The sequence below is a fragment of the Abramis brama genome, assembly GCF_963993115.1.
Source record: "Abramis brama genome assembly, chromosome: 21".
Classification (NCBI taxonomy): Eukaryota; Metazoa; Chordata; class Actinopteri; order Cypriniformes; family Leuciscidae; genus Abramis; species Abramis brama.
In genome coordinates this window covers 17,070,651-17,095,617 of record NC_139983.1, presented here as the reverse complement: position 1 = coordinate 17,095,617, position 24,967 = coordinate 17,070,651, and the positions used below count along the sequence as shown (strand labels likewise).

At 37.6% G+C, this 24,967-nt stretch overlaps 1 protein-coding gene across 1 annotated transcript in view; it reads left to right on the top strand.

The window, feature by feature from the left end:
• sorcs3b (sortilin related VPS10 domain containing receptor 3b) overlaps positions 1–24,171 on the top strand; it is a 58,399-nt gene extending 34,228 nt beyond the window's left edge. The window contains exons 7-27 of the mRNA XM_084096887.1: positions 2,669–2,787; positions 3,975–4,064; positions 4,148–4,327; positions 5,066–5,212; positions 6,318–6,420; positions 8,595–8,671; positions 8,825–8,916; positions 10,743–10,850; positions 11,149–11,266; positions 11,697–11,830; positions 13,343–13,456; positions 13,720–13,891; positions 14,898–15,084; positions 15,366–15,499; positions 17,443–17,566; positions 17,723–17,835; positions 18,552–18,683; positions 19,858–19,957; positions 21,474–21,579; positions 21,800–22,035; positions 23,248–24,171. Of these exons, the coding sequence (XP_083953013.1) occupies positions 2,669–2,787; positions 3,975–4,064; positions 4,148–4,327; positions 5,066–5,212; positions 6,318–6,420; positions 8,595–8,671; positions 8,825–8,916; positions 10,743–10,850; positions 11,149–11,266; positions 11,697–11,830; positions 13,343–13,456; positions 13,720–13,891; positions 14,898–15,084; positions 15,366–15,499; positions 17,443–17,566; positions 17,723–17,835; positions 18,552–18,683; positions 19,858–19,957; positions 21,474–21,579; positions 21,800–22,035; positions 23,248–23,309 (2,648 nt within the window). The 3' untranslated portion in view covers positions 23,310–24,171. The remainder of the gene's footprint in view (positions 1–2,668; positions 2,788–3,974; positions 4,065–4,147; positions 4,328–5,065; positions 5,213–6,317; positions 6,421–8,594; positions 8,672–8,824; positions 8,917–10,742; positions 10,851–11,148; positions 11,267–11,696; positions 11,831–13,342; positions 13,457–13,719; positions 13,892–14,897; positions 15,085–15,365; positions 15,500–17,442; positions 17,567–17,722; positions 17,836–18,551; positions 18,684–19,857; positions 19,958–21,473; positions 21,580–21,799; positions 22,036–23,247) is intronic.
• Positions 24,172–24,967: the final 796 nt, after the last annotated feature.

The window sequence follows — 24,967 nt, the reverse complement described above, 5'->3', positions numbered from 1 at the left end:
ACCAGGCTTCCCTGATAGGCGAGTCCCCAGCTGGTTGGCCTTAGGAGGCCGCCTTGGAACTATCACCCGGACTCAGCTACCAGTTGCTATCAGGTAGTAGGCGCCTCAGGCCTCCCTGAAGGTGAATTCCCACTTAAGATGGTTATCAGGTAGTAGGCCTCACCCGGCCTCCCTGGAGACAAGCCCCAAGGACAGACAACTGGACAGCTAGCCTGACTTACTATCAGGTAGCAGAAAAAGCTCCCAGATATTATGGCTGTCAGGTAGTAGGTCTCACCAGGCCTCCCTGAAGATGAGTTCCCACATACTGTGGTTATCAGGTAGTAGGCCCCACCAGGCCTCCCTGAGGGTGAGTTCCCCATACACTATGGTTATCAGTTAGTAGGCCTCACCAGGCCTCCCTGAGGGTGAGTTCCCCATACACTATGGTTATCAGGTAGTAGGCCTCACCAGGCCTCCCTGAAGGTGAGTTCCCACATACTGTGGTTATCAGGTAGTAGGCCTCATCAGGCCTCCCTGAGTGGTTTCCTAGCAGTGCTGGGTTCAGGAAGCTAGTGGCCTCTTGCTATCAGTTCATCTGGTCTTAGCAGGCAGCTGCTGAAGGCGAGCTTGCGCCCTGGCTCGACTAAAGTGTTCATTCTCTGCTACTGGTTCCCTCCCGGAACCTCTTTTCTGCCTACAGCCTGGTTTTGCTTACCAGGCGGACCATGTGCTCCCCTCACCGAGGGTCACTATGAGCACGCGGACTCCTGAGTCTGGTCAGACAGTCGTAGGCCTCTCGTGAGGCCTCCCAGTTAGATCAGTCCTTAGGCCTTCTCAGGCCTCCTCAGTGTTTTGAAACATAAACACGGGGTAGATCCGTGGATCAAGTAGAGAAACTCCCCTCGCTGGCAAGGTTTGGGAAGCACTATGCTGAGTCATACTCTCCGGGATATCCCGCCTCTGAGATCCAGGCCGAGTGGTTCACTGCCAGCTTCGCAGTCCCTCGGGTTGGATGCCTTACCTAAGGCAAGTGTCCAGATTCTCTGTCTTCAGACAGACAGGAAGTGGCCAGGCTAAGTGTCTATGTAACTGACGCCAGGTCAGGCCGTCCTGGTGGCATTTTGGGGTGAGTACGTTCCCCTGAATAGTGACTGGCTGGGGTTCCTTCGGGTTCCCTAGCCACGTTCCCTAGAAGGGACCCCTTCTAATTGGAAGCTGTGGTTCCAGGCCCTGAGCAGGCCCAGGTAGGCCTTTCATTTAACCATGTTTATGGAGGGTTTCCTGCCAGGCTTAGCTTGGGCTATGACCGTAGGGAATGCTGTCACTGACAGCCCAGTGTGACCTGAGGGTGAGTGGTTCTAGCGTTTCATTAGAATTTGCTGGTTCTGACAGTCGTCACTGCCACCTGGCATGCACTCCCCTTAGCATGGCGGCGTGGGTATATTGTTCCCCAAAGCGTCATTCGATGCAGTGCGAGTTCCCTTCGAAAGGGAACGTCTCAGGTTACGACTGTAACCTATGTTCCCTGAGAACAGGGAACGAGACACTGCGTCTCCTTGCCATGCCTCGGGGCCTGCCTATCAAACAGTCCCTTCAGACGATAAGGTGATTGTCATGTTTGCAAGGCGCCCTTTTATACTTGCAGGTCACACGTTAATCATTCACGTTAATGATTCACAGGCTGTCGCCGGTCAATGTGATTGCCGTGATTTGATAGTGATTTGACACCTGTCACGCCTGAGGCGTTCCCCAAAGCGTCATTCGACGCAGTGTCTCGTTCCCTGTTCTCAGGGAACATAGGTTACAGTCGTAACCTGAGACGTTTTCAAATAAGCCTGAAGGATTTGATGAGCTTGATCAGGTATATTTAATTAGGACTGAAGCTAAACTCTCAAGGGCTGTGAGTTTTGCACCCCTGGTTTAAATGAAACTTTACACATTTGAGATGTTGTCATTGTTATGTCACAGTCATGCTACTGACAGTTAAATGAATGGTTCAACAAAAATTCAAATTCTGTAATTATTTACTTTCTTTCTTCCATGAAACATGAAATAAGAAATGTTCCAGAATATACTCACAAAATCTTGTCTAACCAGTGAAAGCAGACTGTAAACAGGCACTGTCAAGCCCCCAAAAGCACCTTAAAAGTAGTCCAAATAATTTGTGCAAAGCTTTACATAAGAAACAAACCAAAACTACATGAACACTAAGTACACTGTATTTATTTTTTGATGTAAGTACATAGAAGTTAAAGACACCTAATATAAAGTGTGACCTGTAAGTGATTAACACCCAATGTTGAGGGTTTTTGTTCAGTGATACCTGAATCAGAAAAAGAGGTAATAATCCTAATCTGTTGTTTCTGTATGGGCCTCTTTTTTTCCTACTCTCTTTGCTCTCTCCTTTGTTTCTCTGTAGTTTTACTCCCACACCCTCTTTTTCTCCCTTCTGAGTGAGGATGGATCGCTAGTAGAGAGACTGATAATGGAGAGCACTGATTAATTTGGCTAGACATAGAGATGTGTGGGAAGTTTGTGTGTAGGTTCTAGATTGTGTTTGTTGTGTGGGTGTGTGTGTGCCAGCGAGAGTGAGAGATATTGATCATCTGTTTTTTATTTGGTGTAGATCAAGGCGTTCTTGTGCACAAGCGTATCCTGTGTTGATAAATCTGTGTGTGTCTCACAGAAATGCAGTATATTACCTGCCGAGCACAAAAGTGTTCAGAGGAGAGTAGGCAGTATCCATTCACTGGCCGAATTGACACCAACTCCCTCGTAGTGCAGGACCAATACATCTTCTTACAGGTACAGAAGTGTGTGCGTTTCATAAAGTGCGTAAGTGTATGTGATTTAGACTGGTGTGGGAGATACCAAAAGTGTGTGTGTGTGTCATCTCTGTGTGACTCTTTTTATAGCTCTCCTTTTATCTCTGTCAGTGACGTGTAAGTGAGTGATAACCACTAAAACCAGCCTCTCCATCTTTAACATCGGTCCAGGGGAGGACAGGACAGGTTTTTGAGTGAGAATCCCAAACCTGGACTCTCCTCTGTCAATACAAGTGACTTTCTTTTGACTTTTGTTGCTTGAAGCTGTTGGATTTCAGTTGACAGAGAATAATGAGGATATTGATTCGAAAAGCACAGGAACAAGAGACTGGCCGACACCCCACACCTCTCGCAGGAAAAACACAGTGTAGCACCATCCTCACCCTGTAAAAGTGGACACACACGCACGCACGCACACACACACACACACACACACACACACACACACACACACACACACACACACACACACACACACACACACACACACACACACAAACATCTAAGCTCTATTGACACTGGATCAATCGAAGCATTAGACCCTAATGCAATGTTTACAACCTAAAAGAACAATCTACTTGATAAGAGTCTATAAAACACGTGCGTCTGTGTGAGTCCACCAACATTCAGTAAATGCACTTTAAAAGTTTGTCCAAAACAATTGTTCAGTCAGGACTGTATGTCACAATACTGGTATTTCTAACTTTGATACAACAGCTTGAAGAATATCGATGTTACATTTTCGATACTACAGGAAAACATTGCTACAAAATTAAGGGGAATTTAAGGGCATAATAATAATAATAATAATAATAATAATACAATTATTATATTTCTACAACAAAAATATATTACAATTATAATTTTGTAAACTACACTGTAAAATAAAAATATATATTATTATATATATTAATTATTTTACTTATACTTTACAATACGTTTGTCATAATTTTTTCAATTGTAAGAGTTTCACCCTCTAGCATTTATAAGCAGAAAACCACTGTTTCTGTGACATGTTGCTCACAGCAAATGGCACTGACAGGATCATGAGCAATGGAAAGTCACTTCTATGATAGACAAGCAAGCATGAGTTCTGACTGGTGTAAAATGCTGATCTCTGTTGTAAGTCCTTGTAAATGCTGTCTGTGACTTGTTTGTGTGTATCAGCTAACCACAGCAGGAAGAACTACATACTTTGTGTCCTATCAGCGAGGGCCCTTTAGGACCATACAGCTTCCTAAATACTGTCTACCCAAAGTAAGACATATGACACAGCACTAGCTGTCACAAAAAGTTGTCAGATGAAATGTATGTGGCTCTAACAGCTGTTCTCCATGCAGGACATGCATATTGTCAGTACAGATGAGGGGCAAGTGTTGGCAGCAGTTCAGGAATGGAACGAAAATGACACCTACAGTCTGTACATCTCTGACACACCTGGAGTCTACTTCACCCGCTCGCTCCCAAACCTCCGTACCTCCCGAGGTCTCGCAGGAAACCTAATTGTGGATGTCTACAAGGTCTGTGAATATGTAGTATTGCCTGATGGTGCTTGCTAATTAAGTTAAGAAATTTACCATCTTGAATGTTCACAAATACATATTCCCCCAGTTTCACAGACAAGGTTTAAACCTAGTCCCAGATTAAAATGCATGTTTGAGCTGTTTTAACAACTTCAGTTCAATACCAGTGTCATTGTTTTGTCTCTAGATGCACACCAGTAATGTTTTTTTCTATGGCATGTTTATAAAAGCTACGTAAATGTCCTAATTGAACTAAGGCCTAATCCTGGGTTAATCTATGCCCTGTCTATGAAACCAGGCCATTGTATGCAATTAGAAAAACTTTTGTAATTAGCATGGCTTTCTCCAGGAATTTTTCTGAAGTAGAACAGGGAACTGTGTAATGCAGCACAAAACAACAATGTTTGAAGTTACGACATTAAACACTATAAATACAAAGAAAGAAGAAAATCTGATAATGAGAGCAACTGAAAACACCCAGAAACTGTAGTGTAAGCAAAAATGCAAAGAGAAAGGAGGGTTATCTGTAATAATGTAGAACCTGAAATCCTTTCGCTCTCCTCTTTTGGCTTCTAGCCAAAGAACACCAACTAATATATGTAAATGTAAATAATAATAATAATAATAATTATTATTATTATTATATATATTTTATTATATTTTATTAATATTATATTGAACACGGAAAATGGAAATGAAATCTAAGTAGTTCTGATTATTTTTCCTTTCCTATAGGTGGCAGGTGTTAGTGGGCTGATCATAGCCAATAAAAAAGAAGACATGCAGATGAAAACATATATTACCTACAGCAAAGGCCAGACATGGAGATTACTACAGCCTCCGGCTAAAGACACTACAGGACATGACATCAACTGCAACCTGGTGAGAACTGCTGGACTAAATTTATGCAGGTATACGTTTCCATGAAGACGTTGCCAAAAAAAAAGGCATAAATCACCAAAATAAAAGTAGGTGAAATACTATTTAACATAAAACAGACATTAATAATGTTGATCCTGGTACAGTGTCACAACCACTGCAACCACAGACACTCCCACTTTTATTAAAAGAAGATACACCCACTATATACATTGCATTATACTAAGACACACCTACTTGACTGTGGACAGACGAAAACAAGACATTACAGTGTTGATGCACGTTTCATGTTTGATGCATTTTTACAGTGGAGCCCTGTAAAGAGGAACTCTTTTAGTCTCACAGTGAGATGAGGGTGACCACCAGCTACCAAACAATAGCTCTGAATTCAGTGCTTTCTGATGGTTTGATTAAGACACACTACCTCCTCTGTATCTTTGTAATGACTTTCACTGATGTTTTACACTGTTCTGGAAGATTGGTGATTTCAATTAAGACATACATTGAACAACTGGAGTTAATTTATCAGCGGAGATCTCAGAAAATCTTAATTACTCTTTTTTTCTGCTGCACCAAAAGACAGTGGGTTCTGTGTTTGCACATGTGTTGTCATTCTTTAGAAACACAAGATGAAACATTTTTTTCCCCCAGTCCTTGCGCTTTGGGTATTTTGGGACTTATTACCAACTTTAAACAACCAAGAAGAATTCAGAACAAGAATTCAGAAGCTTGTACACACAGCCAACTTGTGAGAACAATAGTTTGCTGCTTACTTGCATATGCAAATAGTTTTGAATCACTAGGGGGTTGATTGCATTTGTTTTACTGCATTTTTGACACTGTATTGATGCTGAATTCTAATTGGCGTAATTACATTATGATTTTTTGAAGCTCTAATATCAAATATTTGATTTTGTTAGTTTCCGCAAGAACTGGGTCACACTAATTGTAAGGGATACTAAAAATATGGACAGAAGGAGATCCGAAACGGATTAATTTGCACGGCTTTTGAAAGCTGATGCTACAGTCGGTTGATGCAGGGGAGATTATGTAGATAAATGTAAATGTATTGAAATAATTTAATACTGTGTAATGTTCTAATTTTCAGCCGTCGTGCTCACTGCACCTTCACCTGCAGATGTCTGAAAACCCCTACACACCTGACACTATCTCCACCAAACACTCCGCTCCAGGGATTATAGTGGCCACAGGTGTGTGTGTAACTGTGCCACTTCCTCTATTGTTTTTTTTATACTTGTGGCATCTTGAGTACGGTCTCCCAAGTGTTTCTGATAAATTCGATTGAAGAAGGCATATAAATGTGCGTGCTTTTAAATGCAGATGTAGTTTAAGTGGCCACATCGTAGATTTCAAGTTGTTACATCTTTCTGTTTTGCAGCTGCAGAGTTTGGCATGATTGGAACAAAAACTCATTTCACGCTGTTCTTTTGCTTGTCAGATTCATTATAAAGTTATCTTCAAAACTCAGGCCTAAATAGCTTCCTGCATGAGTATAGATAGATGCACGCTCAAAAAGTTAGCCATGCAGATCACGCAGAAAATATGACCGGTGTCTTCCACATTCATAATTGCCTGTCATGTCCGACAGCTGTTCCGCAATCACTTTCCCATGCTCAGAGTTTATAAATATGGGATTTTTTTTTGTGTGTCAATGCCAGCAGCTTTACCAAATGTTTTGCATCAGGCGTCATGATGATTGTGGTCTTTCAGGGCACTCATACCCAACTGGCATTAACCCCACCAGACAATGTGCATGAGGAATTCTCCAGGACATCCTAGATTATTGATTTAATATTATACTGCTGTGCAAAGGTAAAATGTAACTACACAATTGAGCTAACCTAAATTACTTAAATCAGGTCTCGTTGGCCTGGGGTTTTCAAGCTGGTGTCCAAGGACCCCCATGGGGACGGCAAAGGGGGCACAAAATATTTGGCGAAAAAGAGATTTAAAAATGTGTTGAGGTACTTAAGGGTCACCGGCCCACCAGTGGGCCCACAGCCATTACATATTTAAAACAGTAATATCCTATACTAAACCTTAACTAATCCTAAGGCATGTTCAGACCTTTATTTTGAAATAGCGATGAACATGAAAAATCATGAAAGAATGGTAGAAACCTCAGTTTGTTTTCATGCCAAGAGTTCAAAAGATAGCATCCATTACATTTTTTTTAGAAAAAAAGGTCTGAAAATGTTTTAAGTATAAAGAAAAAAATAATAGATTCACCATTTGTGATGTGGCAGCGAGCTATAATGCACATAACGTGTTATTTTTATGTTTCTTAGAGGTTGAATTCATATCAAAATCTGCCAAACTTCCAATACTACTTCAGAATAGGATGTCTACTTCATAAATTGTATGGAGGTGCCCTTATATGGGCAGTAATGGAGTCTGTTTGTCACCTAGTGAAAAAGTTTGGTACTGCGCCCAAACAAAATCTTACTGAAAGCTCATTTTTTGAGATATCAACCTAATCTTTTAAACACAACTTGTTCAGATTTTTGGCTTTGATTTTTGGTACTATACGGTTATCCGGACCACATGTGATGACCTACCCCAACCCCGCCCCTAAACCTACCCGTCACTGGGGTTACGACCAACCAAGACCGAATCGTGGTCAGGTGTGGTCAGGTGTGGTCCGGATAACCGTATAGTACCTGATTTTTTTTTGCAGTTTTAGAGTCCAACATGTTTTGAAAATATATATTTTATATAAAATATGAATAATTCAATTTTTTACATTGTACATTTTCATAAACTCTATAATATAACTTCTATAATTTTTTTTTCTGTTTCACTTTCTTAATTCATTCAGTGACACTTAAGGGGTTAAGAAACTAATGAAATATAGAATGTTTCACAAAAATTGTTTATCTCAGAAATGCTGTAAACAAAAATACATAAATTTGCTTGAGTACAGTGACAATATAGAAGCTAAATTATTTAATTTTGGAAACAATAGATTTTTTGTCTTTACAGTGTCACACAATATAATGTGGGCAACGTCATATGGGGGGGTATTTGGCGTCAAGGAATTAAAAAACCTCTGTCTTAGACTATGAACTGTCTTGTGACTGACAGATTTGGATCAGTTATGCTCAGTTTCTGATCAAATGTGAGATTAAAATTCAACAGTTTTGCCTTTGTAGTGCAGTATAGAGCTTTGTTTATGTTCTTGTTTGCGTTTGCATAATTACCCAAATACACTGAATATCACAGACCTCTTTTTCAGTTTTTTTTTAAACCTGTTGGAATCCCATTATATTCTATTATGTGAAATAGAATAAAATCTCCTCCTCCAGCATATGTATGGTTAATAATAATACATCTGTCAGAGTTACAGCAGTATTTTTCCTCTCAGGTAACATTGGACCCGAGCTTTCCTTCTCTAATACAGGAATGTTCATCTCCTCTGATGCCGGCAACACATGGAGACAGGTAAACCGCTCACCTGCTCAGAGTTGTTGACTATATTGTAGTCTTAAGATAAAAGCATCTGGTCTCTGATCACCACTCAAATGAACTGAAACACAAAGAGACAGGATGCTGAATTACCTTGCAGGTTTTTGACTCTGTAAACACTGTCTTTAGATCTTTGAAGAGGAGCACAGTGTCTGGTTTTTGGACCACGGAGGGGCTTTATTAGCTGTTACACAATCTGCTGTACCTACACGCCATTTATGGTAAGATAAAATGCATACAAACACACAGATTAATAAAAGCACTGCCTTCACAAATGATATGTATGTTATACAAAACATTTTTGAGTTCATTGCAGTTCATCTCTATCTTTTTGGATATTTTTTATTCAGACTAAGTTTTTGAAGTTCCCTCATGCTTAAACGTCAGCTTTTATACGGGGACTGGTAGATATAAACAGCAGGCAATAGGTCTTATCATATCAAACATTTGGAATCCTTTCAGCGTAAAGTGCCTGTCATGGCTTTGTAGTGCAGGTGGTTGTGTTTGCCAAGGCTTTTATGCTCATGTTGTGGAGGGTTATGGTTTGAAGTAGAGGTGGGATTCGGTGGGCTTCCGTTCACATGTTATTCCTGCCACGTCACACACGCGTGGCTTTGATGTACTAAGCTCTGAAACGTTGTCAGGATCAATTAGGCTGCGGAAGATAATTTGTATCCTCCTGTGGGATGCTGATGTTAGAACAGTAGTCTGATGTGTGTGCGGGTGTTCAGCCATCAACTTGGGTGACTTTGACCCATATCTACAGCAACAGAAACACCACACCAGAAAATCTTTCTACATTACAAGATGCCAAAATGAAGAGACTGTTACTTCTGTTGAACAATAAAATACAGAGAACAGTTAGCTTTTAAAAGCATTGTGAAGTGAAGATTTGCACATCGTTCAACAGTTCTGAAAGAAGTCTCTTATGCTCACCCGGGCTGCTCAAGAAACATTTCTTATTATTATCAATGTTGAAAACATTTGTGTAGCTTAATATTTGTGTGGAAACTGTGATACAAATTTCCAGAATTCTTTGATGAATATAAAGTTAAAATGAACAGAATTTATTTGAAATTGAAATCTTCACATATAAATGTCTTACGTATAATATCTTACATAATGTCTTAAATAATACGTTTATTCAGCAAGGACACATCAAATTGATCAAAAGTGACAGACTTTTGATCAATTTGATGTGTCCTTGCTGAATAAGCATATTATTTTCATTAAAATAAATCTGACTCCAAACTTTTGAATGATGGAGTGTATAAACACTAGATGTTGTTAACTATTAAAAGCATGAATGCAAAAATGCACTTTCTGCAGACTCGGCAATGCCAGGTAGTTGCAGTTTGTTATTGAAAGTATATAACCAAATTACTCCTAAATTAACTTGATCTAAACAAAGATCTCCAAGAACACAACTAGCGCATAACTAATGTGTAATGTTTAAACATTCAACGCTCAGATAATAGGACAAACAGGAGGGTTCTAAACACACTAGAATAAATGTCATTGACACAATCAGGGACTTTAAAGTACAATATATTCATAGAAAGAACAAGATCTGAAAACAAAACACACTGAAGAGGCACTTACACAGAGCAAAATAATAAATGTAATGCAAAGGACAGAAGGAACGCAGAATAAGGAGATGCAACAGAACAATGAAATGCAAAATGGACTGAATGTGTAATGAGACATAATATACATTATACATGACTAATAATGATTAGAGTGTAATGTAAACACAAGTGGGGTATGGTGAATAATTTTGTCTTGATATTTTTCAATGAGCATATATTAGATTTGATTTTAATGTAATTATGCAGATGCAGCCCACATTAAATGTTAATGCAGTGACTCAAGTGACTCCGCAATTACTTGTTTTTGTGGATCTGCTAAATATTCTCAGATGGCTGAACAAATGCATCTTCTATTTTTATGTCTTTGTCAAATGTGCACTGTACATTATATTAATCAGAATATGAACCTAATGTGCTTTGTCAGTGAAATGAGAAAATATCTGTGTATGTGTGTCTAGGATTAGTTTGGATGAAGGCCGGCAGTGGGACAAACTCAGCTTTTCATCTACACCCCTATTTGTTGACGGGGTTTTGATGACTCCAGAGACTGAGAATCGCATCATTACGTAAGAATCATTTTACCTCATCTTCTCAGACAAACTTATCTAAATAGTCCAGGAGGTGTCAGTAATGAACCCTCACTTGATTGGGATAATTATTATCAGATTAAATCTTTTCTTTTGCAGGTCTGGACTAGGATCCTGCACACTTACTTGTACTGACAGCAATGTAGTTTTACTGACACTTCCTATTAGTCCTTTACAGATTTGCCATAGCAAAATGTGTCCTTTTGGTCCCTTAGCAACTGTAAAGAATGTAAAAGTAAACAGATCCTGTTGTACTTAAGCACCTCTGTCCTCGTAGATTCTTCGGGCACTTTAGTTACCACTCCGACTGGCAGCTGATAAAGATTGACTACAGCTCCCTGTTTGGGCGGAAATGCACAGACGGAGACTTTCAGACATGGCACCTCCATAACAAGGTTGTCACCTCACATTTATCAGCAAGCCTTGCTGTTCGGTCTCTCAACATTCAACATTAGTTTCTTTTGGCATTGAATTTGCTAGTAATTAGGGTGGCACGTGAGACTATTTTCATATCTGGGGTTTCATGCCCAAGCAGAATGGAAATTAATGGTCGTAATGGATTTGCAACAGATCTAGCCACCACCATAATGTTGGTGACATGTTGTCCATCAGCTTTGACTCTCACTTGTGTTTTTACAGAGTCAGCCTAAATTGCATGTCAAATCTGTTTTCTGGAAAGCACAATGCACTTTTTAAAATTCATACAAACTATTGTAGCCATCCTTAGCTAAGCAGAAGGAGTGTAACATCTAATGTAACTGGAAAACTGCGAGCCTATTTTGGAGGAAATCATGTGAATAAGTACCATATTTATGTGCATTTAAGGGCGAGGTGTGTGTGATGGGAGAGAGACAGGTGTATATGAAGAGGAAGCCTGGCACACGCTGCACTCTGGGTCGGGAGTATTCTCGAGTCGTTTCAGCTGAGCCCTGCATCTGCACCCTCTATGACTTTGAGTGGTGAGTCACAGGCATGCATACGTGCACACACGCGGAAATGCAGAGCAGCTGCTTTTCCAATGGAGGAAATGAGTGACAGTAACTCTTGCGGATCAAAGGACTCAGTGTTGCATGCAGAGAACAAAAGCTGCAGGGATCCAACTAATTATACAGATTAATTAAGTGGTATTTGAATGTAAAAAAACAAGGTTTTTCTCTTCATCTGTCCTTCGTCAAACGTCTGCTCAGTGCAGCTTATGATAATGTTGCAGTCGCTACATTAAATTAGTTTGCTCTTGAGGCGGCAAGGTAAAAGCCTGGTTTTACATCGGTCTTTCATAATCATATCGCAATACTGATGGATATGTCTTTACAAGCCCACCACGATGCACATGGAGAGACACTCCTGTGCTGATCATAACGACGACATAAATCTCTCTTGTACCGCACACAGGCTCCATTAGAGTCGTCTGCTCTTAGGCAAATTACACATACGAATGAGAGGCGCGCAAAATTAGCATAATGTCAAATGATTAATTATCTCCAAATGAATAAGTAATGAATATTTAAATGGATGATAAATGTGGCAGTGATCTGATTAGCCTGAAGGAGCTGGTGTTACTGAGTTTAGCCCTGATCCGCTGCAGCAGTTTAAATGCTGTAAACCCGCAACTCAAGTCTAAGACTTTCATTCATGTTCGGATCACAAACTTTTTTGATGAAATCTGAGCGATTCCTGTCCCTCCATTGACAGCTAAGCAACTACAAATTTGACGCTTCAAAAAGTTCATAAAGAGATCGTAAAACTAATCCATATTAATTAAGCCATTTTTCTGAAGAGACACGATCACTTTATATGATGAACCGATTGAATTTAGGCGTTCTATTCCCATATTCTACACTACATTTACTATAATAACTTCCATTAAATACCAAAATAGGGTTGACAGTCTGATTCCAAGTCAGTGTTGTTATTGGTATCTAAAACTTTTGAAAATAGTTTTCGAATTGAAATATAGCTGAAATAAAATAAAGTATAACTATTAGATGAAAAACTTAAATAAAAGTTGAAGTTTATGTTGAATTACAAAAAATACTAAAATTAAAAATAAAGCCAAAATAGAAATATTAAATAATGAATACAAATGGCAAAATCAAAAATATAAAAAAATAAAAGCTAATTCAAAATATGATTAAATACTACAATAGTATATAATTCATACTAAAAATTACACTGTTCCGAGTGCAATTTAGTGATTTGAACTGCTGCGGTATAAACAGATAAATCAGCTGTGTGGCAAGGTTATTTTTTTTTAAGCTTTCATATAGACAACACGAATAATACAGTGAAAATTTTTAGTGAATCCTATGGTGCATGAGAGAGACCTTGAAAAACCTTTATTTTGCAGTGTATGTAAAGTACATTCTGTATAGTATATATTCAAGCCACTTCTCTCTATAGACTGCTGTGGCCTTATAGAGAGGAGCTTAACCAAACTGAATAATTGATGTGTTTTTATGATTTCCTTGCAGTGACTATGGGTTTGAGAGACAGGCCAGTGGAAAATGTGCACCTGCATTCTGGTATGATGTCAATTTACCAGCACACACCTGCAGCCATGGACAGCATTTCCGCAACAGCACAGGGTAACACACACACACACACAGATACACAGAGATACACAGGCACACACACACATTGCAACATGATTCATAGATGCAGTATGAATCTCTTTGTGACATCTTCTGTTTAGCTTATGAAGTAATAGCAGTCCTGCCCTAGATTACCATATATAGCCTGCATAAGACTGAGTAAAACTTTTTTTGTTTGTGTATCAACTACATGTCCCTTTTTGTGTTTCTGCTGGTAACAGAGATGTTTTCTAAAGTATTTGTGCATGGCGGTGCAGGTACAGGAGAGTGCTGTTGAATAACTGTAGAGAAGGTCTGAAGGATACACTGAGTCCTAGAATGCAACAGTGTAAACCCATAGCACCAAGTGGCCTACAGCTGAGCACCATCAACTCTCAGCTCACTGCTGTACTGGGATCAAACATCACCTTCAGAGTAGCTTTGCAAAATGTGAGTTAGCAGCTGCACACACAGACACACACAAAGTAATTCATTTAGTAAGGTGTTGTGCTTTACATTAATGGTTCTCAAACATTTTTACGTGAGAGACCACTTCAAGAGTAAAACCAAAACCCTAAATCTCATAAAGGAGTCTCATTCATCAATCTTGTCTTGAGCCACCAATCCACAGTTTGCTAGACTGCTGTTTTGTTATTTTTTCAATTAAATGAACTATTAACTCATTTTGTTTTTAAAGAAAATAATACTTTTAATTAGCAAGGATGAATTAAATGTACCAAAAGCGATTGTAAAGACATTTATAATGTTACAAAAGATTTCTACTTCACTTAAATGCTGAACTTTGTGCTCATCAAAGAATCCTGAAAAAATGCATTACGGTTTCCAGAAAAATATTGAGCAGCACAACATTGATAATAATTAGAAATGTTCTTGAGCAGCAAATTAACATATTGTAATGTTTTCTGAAGAATCATGTGACATTGAAGTCTGGAGTTATGATGCCGAAAATTCATTCTGTATTTTGAATCAAATAAATGCAGCCTTAGTGAGCATAAGAGAATTCTTTCAAAAACATTACAAAATCTTACGTCAATCTAAACATGAACGGTAGTGTAAAACTTTATTTATGGTAAAGCACTAATGCATTATAGACAGAACATAAACATAACTGCTTTGAAACCATGTGTATTGTGATAAGTTTTTTACTTGACTACTGTAACTGTGACTTACATTATTAATTTACCATAAAATAAATGTTAACAGTGAACCTGGTTTATTTCATTGTAATGAGCTGGTTAATTCAGTGTTAGTGTCAGTTATTATTATTATTATTATTTATTTTTTTTTTATTTTTTTTTTTTTAGATCTATTTTTTTTTTTATGTGCCAATCAACTCATGTCATAGTGCCACAGTTTGTGCACTACTAAATTAGCCTCAATGTCTCTCGAAAACATAGAATATATCTGCTTTTTTCTTGTTTTTGTTTTTTTGTAGGGTGACTCGTTGTCTACAAGTCTCCATGTGGATTTTGGAGATGGCATCTCAGTGTCATACTCCAATATAAGTCGCCTTGGTGACAGCATCACACACACGTACAGGGTCGCTGGGATATTCAGGGTCACCGCACATGCTCAGAACAGTCAGGGGTCTGACAGCAGCTCTGTCTATCTGCACATCACTAGTATGTACATGACCACACTCATATATTTCTAAGAATTTGAATTTTCTTTAAGAAGCCACTGCCATCACTGTAAAGAAAAAAACACTATCTGTCACAGTGAGTGCTGTCACACTAAATTACCTCTATGCCACTCACTGCACATCTAGACAATCTATTTCTGAACCAGCTCTCAATGAAGGATGTGTAGAAGCAGAAATTGCTGTTGTGTACGGTGCTAAATGTGATCGTTATTGACTTCATATTGTGTCTGATGAGATATCACGTCCGATGTTTCGTGTTAGGTCCCGTGGAGCGTATCTTTCTTTCGACGCCGGTGGTCGTCATCAGAGGAAGAGAGGCCAACCTGACAGCAGTGCTGTGGCCCAGTCAGCCCAAGACCACTACTTTCTACTGGTGGTTCAATAACAGCACAGAGGTTCAAACGCTGAGTATTTGTATACATGTGGCTCAGAGGCCCAGATCAGTTAGGCAGCTATTCCAGTATTACTTTTGACCTCTAACAAAGCAAAGGCTCTGCAAAAGATATTGTGCTTGCCAGGGTCAGAGAGGTAAATCTGTTTTAGGATGGATTCGGATTGAGGTCAAATAAGTAAAAAGCAAAGCCACGTTTAAGTGGGGGAGGTACAACTGTTTTTCCCCTTTGCAGAACACCTGCTACCAAAAGAAACAGAATAACTAAATTCTAACTCTGTCAAAATATTTTTTGTTGAATGACAGGCATAGTTGAGAAAACACAAGGGGAAAATGCTCCCAGTTAAAAAGCCCAGATACAATTTTAAGATCTCTTGTCATAAGGCAACGTTTTATTGGGCATTTAATCTACCATTCCAAAGTTTGGAGTCTATGATTTAGATTCTTTTTTAAAAAAATTTTAAGCAATTGATACTTTTAGTCAGCAAGGACAAATTTAATTTTTATGTTACAACATATTTCTATTTAAAATAAATGCTGTTCTTTCCAGCTTTGTTCATTAAAGAGTCCTGGGGGGAAAAAACTATTGCGGTTTCCACACTGAATCAAGCTTCACAAGCATTTTCAACTGATAATAATAATAAGAAGAAATGTTTTTGAGCACATAATCAGCATACTAGAATGATTTCTGAAGGATCGTGTGACACTGAAGACTGGAGTAATGTCTACTAAAGAATTCAGCTTTGTGATCACAGAAATAAATTACAATTGAAAATATATTGAAAAAGAAATCAATTATTTTAAATGTAATAATATTTCACAATATTACTGTTTCACTGTATTGATCAAATAAATGCAGCTGTGGTGAGCATAAGAGACTTCTTACAAAAACATGAAAACATCTTACAGACTCCAAACTTTTGTACAGTAGAATATATTGTCAATATTTCTGGCATTTAGTTTTTGCCTCTGTTTTAATTATTGCTTAATGTTCTCAAGATTATCACATACTGGTTTCTTGTCTCATGCAGAATTAGGGTAGATTTATTATTGACATATGAATCACTATTTAAATATGCTTTCAAACATCACTAAATTATGTTTCTAATCACACTATGAGATCATTCAGTTCAGGTCTACTTATCATTTCTAATATGAAGCACAAAAAGTGGTAGTGCAGCTTTTAATGGTTATGCATCGTTTTATTTGATTATCAGGATTATTTGTGTGATGAGTGAGAGTGATGCAAACAGAACACAGTTCCATTGAAAAGCATCAAAAATGTTGCCCAGTTTTGCAGTCCAGATTTGTTTTATAAGCCAGTTGTTTTTGTTTGTGGTTGCATTTAATGTTTAATAAAGTAATAATATACACCAACGAGTGCAGCCAGGCAAAAAGCAGAGCCTCCAGTGTGTTAGGGATATTAAAAAAAGAATATACTTGTGAATAATTTAAGTGAAGTAAATGCATTAACTTAACCCATTAAAGACTAAAAGTACAATGTTTTTGTATTCACTATTTTCATTAGCATGGAAAACTAGGCAGCATTAAAGTTGTTTTGAATGAATGTGAATGTTAAAATGCCATTTATAAATGTCATTCTATTTTAGTGCTGCTGCCCAACATGATGTTCCAGAACAAGCAAAAATAGATCAGCAAAGCCCTCCATATTATTACAAATACATTTCACAAACGGAGTGGCATGTTAAGAAATACTAGGAAAAAGCATGAAGATTTCCAAGACCAATATATCTACGGAAAGCCCCGAGATCAAAAGCATGACTACTGAACCATGAAACACAGCGGGAGTTTGGTCATGTAGGGCTGCAACTGGTTTCTGCTATAAATGATTCTGCCACTCACAAATCAGTCAGAGTTGTGATTTACTTTCCTGTTTCTCTGCCTAGCTAAATCTGAACCGAACATCTCACATGTGTGTGTTTTTAGCCACTGATCACACTGGAAGGAAGTGTTTCACACACATTCACACGAGAGGGACCTAACTCTGTCACCGTACAGGTGTCGGCAGGAGGCACAGTCCTACAGGATGTGAAAATCATCACTGTCAAAGGTGAAGACCTCCTGTAGTCATGAACACTGCAGTGTTCTTTGAGATACAGAATGTGATATTTTTAGCTTCGCTGAGAATTGAAAACATACTCAGAATTCAGAGGAATTTTAGGCAGAGCTTCTCTGCAAAAGAATAAATCTTGTTTCTCATTCCTAGACTTCTTCCGTTCTTTACTGCTGTCGTTCTCTTCTAACCTGGAAGAGCACAACCCGTCGGTTACCGAGTGGAGACAGGACGTGGGGCGGGTTGTCAGGGCAACGCTCTCTCAGGTATACTGAGCTTAAAGTCCATCATCAGTTCCTGTTAGAGTGCTCTGTTCATGTCACTGAAAAGAACTCATGAAATTTCTTGAAAGGCTGCTGATAGCTCACCACGCTTCCTCTCTCTTTAGCTATTCTCTTTCCTTTCTCTCAAACGCTGCTGGTTTTAAGCCTGATGGCTCTTTCTGGGCTCTCTGGCGAGGTTTGTGTTTGGCTGAGAGGCTTTACGTGCTCTCACGCATCCATCTGATTTCCCCTCAGTCTGAGAGCGAGAGATAGGGTAATGTAGTGCTACTGGCAAGAGTGAATCACAGGAGTTCAGAGTGAATATTGATGCGGCAACTGAGAGACTCTAAAGCCAGTCAGCCAATTAAAGAACAGAGCCAAAGAACTGCTCCGCAGAACTCCATTACAATGAGTCGCTCAAGCACAAATATAATGGTCTCCCAATACCTCTGCATTTTCAACTTGAACAGTGCTTTCAGTATGGTTACACAACATCATATCATAAATATTACAACCATCTCGAGATTCACTAGAATGACTTATTATGATTTGCAAACATTAACTGAGATATTATTAATGTGCAAACGGGCATGAAATGATTGACTAGCTTTTATGCATGAATTAGATCCCGTCATGAATGTTGCATGCTGATAAATTTAATGTTTATTAGTGGATGAAAAATATATGTGTTTGTGTGTGCTTGTGTGTGTGTTTTCTAGGTTTGTGGCTTCCCTAAGGACCAGTTGTTGGTGTCTGTGTTTCCTGGATCTCCAACTGCCGCTGAGCTCTTCATCCTACCTGAGACGAACCAGTCGGCATTCAGATCACACACAGAGGAGCAGCTTGATAAGGTAAGAACCACACACACACACACACACACACACCCATATTGAAATAAAATTTGCTATGATCTCCCCAAATGACAAGGTCTGATGATTGATACAATCTGTTAAAATAACCTATTATGATTCTCTGATGGCTAAATAAATTATAGTGGCAATAAAAACAGGCTTTATTACTAGCGAATAAACCTGCTGAAAAATACATGCACCAAAAATGTCATGGGCTGAATTTGTAATGCCTAGCAACCATAAAGGGAAATAAAAACTCCTGTCAAATTAATACTTGACAATAATTCAAATTTATGCTAAAACAAGCACTATTTTTTGATTGCATTTTCAGCTAATATAGGGTGATGACCTACAGGGTACGGCTTTCCGAATGAAAAATTTTATATGATCATTTTAAGACATTTTAAGTGGCTTACGAATGATTAATATTCACAAATAAAGCCTTTTTGCAGCCTTTATAAATATTGTTTTGATAAACTCAACACAAATAGACTGCTGTTCAAAAGTGTGGGATCTGTAAAAAAAAAATCAGACAGAAATTAATACATTTATGACAGTAAAGACATTTATAATGTTATACAAAAGATTTCTATTTCAAATAAATGTCGTTTATTAAACATTCAATTCATCAAAGAATCCTGATTTCCACAAAAATATTAGTCTAACTGTTTTTAACATTGATAATGATAAGATGTCAGCATATTAGAATGATTTCTGAAGGATTATGTGACACTGAAGACTGGAGTAATGAAAATTAAAAGCTGAAAATTCAGCTTTGCCATCACAGGAATCAATTAAAAAATTTAAATATATTAAAATAAAAAACAGTTATTTCAATAATATTTATAATAATATTTCATAATATTGCAGCCTTGGTCAGCATAAGAGACTTTCAACAACATTAAAAAACTTGCCGACCTCAGACTTGTGAACGGTAGTGTATGTTCAATTAATGACCGTGATTTTAGTAATCAATTTAGTAATAATTTACACACATTTACTGCTTTAATGTTGTAACATTGCGTATTAAATATTTCATATAATGATCTGGTCGATTAATACAAGGCTTTTCATTACAGATCATTTAGAAAAATAACAGGTTTCAATTAGCACTTCACTATTTTAGCCCTCCTATTCATCATCATCACTCACCATCATCTTCCTCTTGTTTCAGATGTTGGAGGTCTTCATGAACGCTTTAAATCAGAACCTGATCCAGTTTGATCTGAAGCCTGACACGCGGGTCACTGTGTCTTTATCTCAGCTCACACTGGGTAAGACCTGAACACAAGTTTCTGTTCTTAAGGATTTAATAGGACAACCCATGTTCTCAGATGACCCTTCCAGAGGAACACAAAATGCATTGCACTGGTTTTGTCTGTGGTTATAGAGCTTGTTGTCTTTTATTATGAATTACATTAAACTGTCTACCGCATTGTGTTCTGCATTTAATTGCAGCCTCATTGTGGTAAATTATAGCGCTGCCTGTGGTTATGTGAGGTGACTTTACGCTTCTGTGGTTATATATGGTACACTACATGATTACTTTGCTTACGCTCCATTGTGTCAAATCCTTCAAACTTCTCTTGGAGCTAGAAATTCTAGAGAACAGATACACTACCCTGGACTTTAGATTAATATTGATAATGCGGAGCCTGTCTGAGCATGACCAATATAGTGAGTTGGAAATGACATTACAGGATCATAAAGAGTGTCTCTCTGCCACATATAATTCTACCCTTTTCAGACATGGCCATTTGTCTTCATTGCTCCGAACAGGAAAAGGTTCAGATTGCCTCCTGCATTCTGCCGAAAGGTCACAATCATCATGCGTCAACCCTCAAAGGGCTGAAGGATGGACTGCAGTGTGTGTGTGTGTGTGTGTGTGTGTGTGTGTGTGTGTGTGTGTGTGTGTGTGTGTGGTGAACGAGTGAGACAGTTTTTAGAATTACTGAAATGGACACGCTCTGAGAGACAGTAAAGAGATTTGTGGTCAACCGATTTTTTTGGTTTTCACAGTTTTATAGCAGTAACATATACACATTGTCTTTTTTTAATTTCTGTTCTTAGAGATTATTTCTGAGAAAAGAAAGATTTAGAATCATTGCTAGCAAGAGTTATTGTGAAAATCCCTGAGATTTTAATAATGTCAGAACAGTTAAATCTCAAATAAAATGTTTTGTTTTTTTACGCAATGATTAAATGATTTGATTGTCATTAATGGGCATAATACATTATGAAATGTGCATTACATATAAATATAAAATTCTTGAAATAAATGTATTCAAGTACTTGCTATATTGTATTTGATACAGCAGTTTCAATATGATTAGTCTATATAACCAATGTATGAAACATTAAGCAAAGTAATTAGTCATTTTATAATATCAATAATTACATAGTTACATATAGTTAATCGGACAAGTTTTCCTAGACAAATAAATATATGCATTGTCACACGAAGGAGGACATTTTGGAAATTATATTGAAAGTTGTTAGATTGTATACAAACATTTTTTGGGGAAAGTATTGAGGCCTTAGAACACTATCCGTCAAATAAGCATACAGCATTGTATGCTAAAATACCTATTCAAATTATAAGAAACCATCATTTGAAATGATAAATTTTTTTGCAAGAACATGCAATTAAATATGAAGTACATAACATGCATTTTTCATAGATTGTACATTATGAATTTATTTATTTATTTATATGCATTATATACAGACTTCAAGTACACTGTGAGATGAGACATTGAGACTAACTAAAGTTATGCTGTCTGCCTGCAGCACCTCTGGTGGACTCCAGTGTTCTCCCCAGTGGCTCTGCCATGCTTTTACTGGTTTCTCTGGGCCTGGTGGGATTGGCCATTCTCTTCATCTACAAATTCAAACGGTAAGCCTCACCTCTCCCAAATCCTCCAATTCTGCTCAACAAATCTAGGCTAATTATGGCGGACTGTTATTTTCAAATGCCCTGGAAAAACCAGCCAATGCTGACAAATGATCATCACTTACTTTATTGGTATCAGTAACAGTTTCCTCTACTTGGATTAGCAACAAAAAAGTGCATCCAGTTTTTTTCCACAACACTACTTTTGGTTCTGTCTGCTCAGTAAAATCCCATGGATCCATGTGGAGACAGAGGATACCCATGAGAAGGAGCCTGAGATGATCAGTGCTGTCGAACAGGAGAAGAACGGCACACGTACAACAGCCACTTCGTTCACGTCATGCAGCGCACACACCACACACACACTGTTTCCCACGAACACTGGAACACACAACAGCTTCAGCCATCTGCCACCTTCGAGAGAACTGATGGAGAAAGAGCTGGAGGCTCAAAACCCAGGTGAGAGAAGTGATCAAAACATACACAACGCATGTTCTAGGTTATGTCTAATATTGCTACTGGAGGGCCACTGTCCTGCGGAGTTCAGCTCCAACCCTAATTAAACACACCTGAACCAGCCAATAAAGGTCTTGCTAGGTATACTAGAAACTTCCAGGCAGGTGTGTTGAGGCAAACTCTGGCCCTCCAGGACCGAGTTTGGACAGCCCTGTTCTAGTTTTTTTGTTGTGTTGTTGTTGAATTTATCTACTCTGTGGAAAAAAGTACACTCTAGCATACTTCTAAAAAGAGTATTTCACTTTGTGTGAACTGAACGTAACATTTTCAGGCACTTAATTGCATTTTATTTACAATTAAATTAAAATGTATTATTGTTTAATATATTAAATGCAATTAGTTAAGCTAAAGAGTGCTTTTTGACCCACCAAAGTAAGTAATTTCAAAAATACGGATAAAGTGTACTACCGAATGTACTGACAAGCATTTATGGTAAACTAAAATTTACTTTGATGTAATTTCTATTGAAACTTGAATGTCATGTATTTAAACATATTTGTAATTACATATTTGTAATGACGAATTTGCAATGTAGTACATTTAAATTATATTAACTTTAAATGTAATATCAAATGACACTACAGTTAAAATTATAATCAAATACTTTACATGTGCATTAGTATGTTAGTCAACACATCAAAATAAGTGTTCTTCTTTAAAGCATGATAAATGTTTAAAACGATGTACTTGACATTATTACAAAGTGCACTTTTTTAAAGTTTACTTAAGTGTGTTCAGAAACAGTCATGAAAGTGTGCTCTCTTTAAGTACACTTGAGTGGCTTTTTATTTCATTTATAATATATCATCTGAAAATACAGTTTTTAAAAAATATACTTTTAAGTCCTTTTCTGTCACTTTAATGTTTATAAAGATGCGATTTGGTGCTCAGGGAGCATGGAGAGGGACATGCTTGTTTTGTGGCTGTCTGTTGTTTGTAAGCGTGAGGTCAGTGGATGGACCCCAATTCATTCATTCTACTCTTATTACTCTGCTGTCAGGGAATGTGATTGTCTTATGAGTGTTTTTGATTCACAGTAATCAAGGACTGATCCCATGACACTGAGGTGGAAAGCATTGATCACAGAGTTGCCCTTGCCTGTTGGTTGCAATTACTGTGAATTTCTGCTTTGTGTGTGTGTGTGCGTGTGTTTAGGAGGCCTTGGGGTTGGAGAGCGGCTAAGGACCAGACAGATTCCAAACTGCACCAATGTCTGAAATGAAGGAAGGTTTAATGATGAAATATCAATTGTATAAGATGTATAATTATACCATTTTCTCCCTTAACTTTTCCTGTTATTGTGGTGCTTATGCCTTTTTTTATTATTGTGGTGTTTTACATTTGAGCTATATAAATAAACAATTACTTAAGTGTTAATCAAGGTATTATTAATTATAGGTGTAAATTAAATCAAAATCTCTACTGAAAACATTTAGAATCAAATTTTATCAGCTCTTAAGTAGTAGTTTCTTTCAACCCAATACAATTCTTTCTTAAAGCGATCTGCAAAACTGATCTATTCTTACTAAGCAGGGTCACCAAATTCCTTTTGTAAAAGTAAGAGATCATTCTCTGCATGCTAACTTGTAGATATATTAAGGTTATCACATTTGTAAACAAACAGCTCACTTTTAGAAAATCAAAAAGTCATATGCTGCACTTTCATACAGGAAAATCAATATTTAATCATTTGAAATATGCTTATAGTTGTATAGTTATACAATGTATGTTTATATTGATGCTTACCTCACCTGAATTGATAGTGACTCTGAGATGTTAAGAGGTCATAAGGAGCATGGTTTTAGGATCAAATAGATGTATATGGCACAAATAGAGGTTGGTACCTTCATCTGTGTAGAAGCCTCATCTGCTGAACGTGTCCATTTGTGCCTTGGCAATGTGTATTACTATTGTAAGATGGCAACATATTCTTAATTTGGTTCATATTCACAATACTGTATTCCTAGAAGTATACTCATTTGGGCGCATGTTTCATTGCTGCTAATAGCTGACAGCCAGTTTTATATTTGACTGTGAACTGAAAGTCACTTTAATCTGAATAAATGTATTTTTACATTATTGACTGCCCACTGATTCTTTACAATGGATTTTAATGACATTTCTATAGAAGTGGATGGCCTGTGTGTCCCAATTTCTCTAGGCAATTTCCAACCACCCATCATTGTTTCATTTCTCCAGTAAATAGTCTAGCAGATGACCTGACACTGAAGAATATTTAATAGGATCACGCTAAATGAAAGGAAACAAAAGAGCTTCTCTGCTGAAATGAAAGTAAACACTGTGATTCAGCATAATCTCCATTGTGCACCATTCCAGGTATATTTTCTGTTTACTGTCAGTTTCTTTCCTGTATTGAAATTTTTTGAGAAATTTGACAAATTGAAGAGCTCAGCCTTGAAACATGGCAGTGTGAAACACCTGTAGTGTGGGATCAGTCATCTGTATTTTATTATTTTCCCAGATATATATTAGTGAAAAGTTAATTTTGTCCATTTTTAGGAGTACACTGACAGAAATGACTACTTTTATCTTGCAAGGATGCATTAAATTGATCACAAATGACAGTAAATATATATTTATTTATTTATTTATTTATTTATTTATTTAAATAAATAAATAAATGCTGTTCTTTTGAACTTTCTGTTCATCAAAGAATCCTGAAAAATATTAGGCAGCACAAATGTTTTTGAGCTCCAAATCAGCATATGTCACAGGTCAGCTATAGCGATGATTCCAACAAAGATGCGTGATGCAGAGAGACGATCAAATAACATTGGTCACACTTTAGATAAGGGTCCAATTCTCACTGTTAACTAACTATTAACTACGACTAGGGGTTAAATGCAGAGGGTAG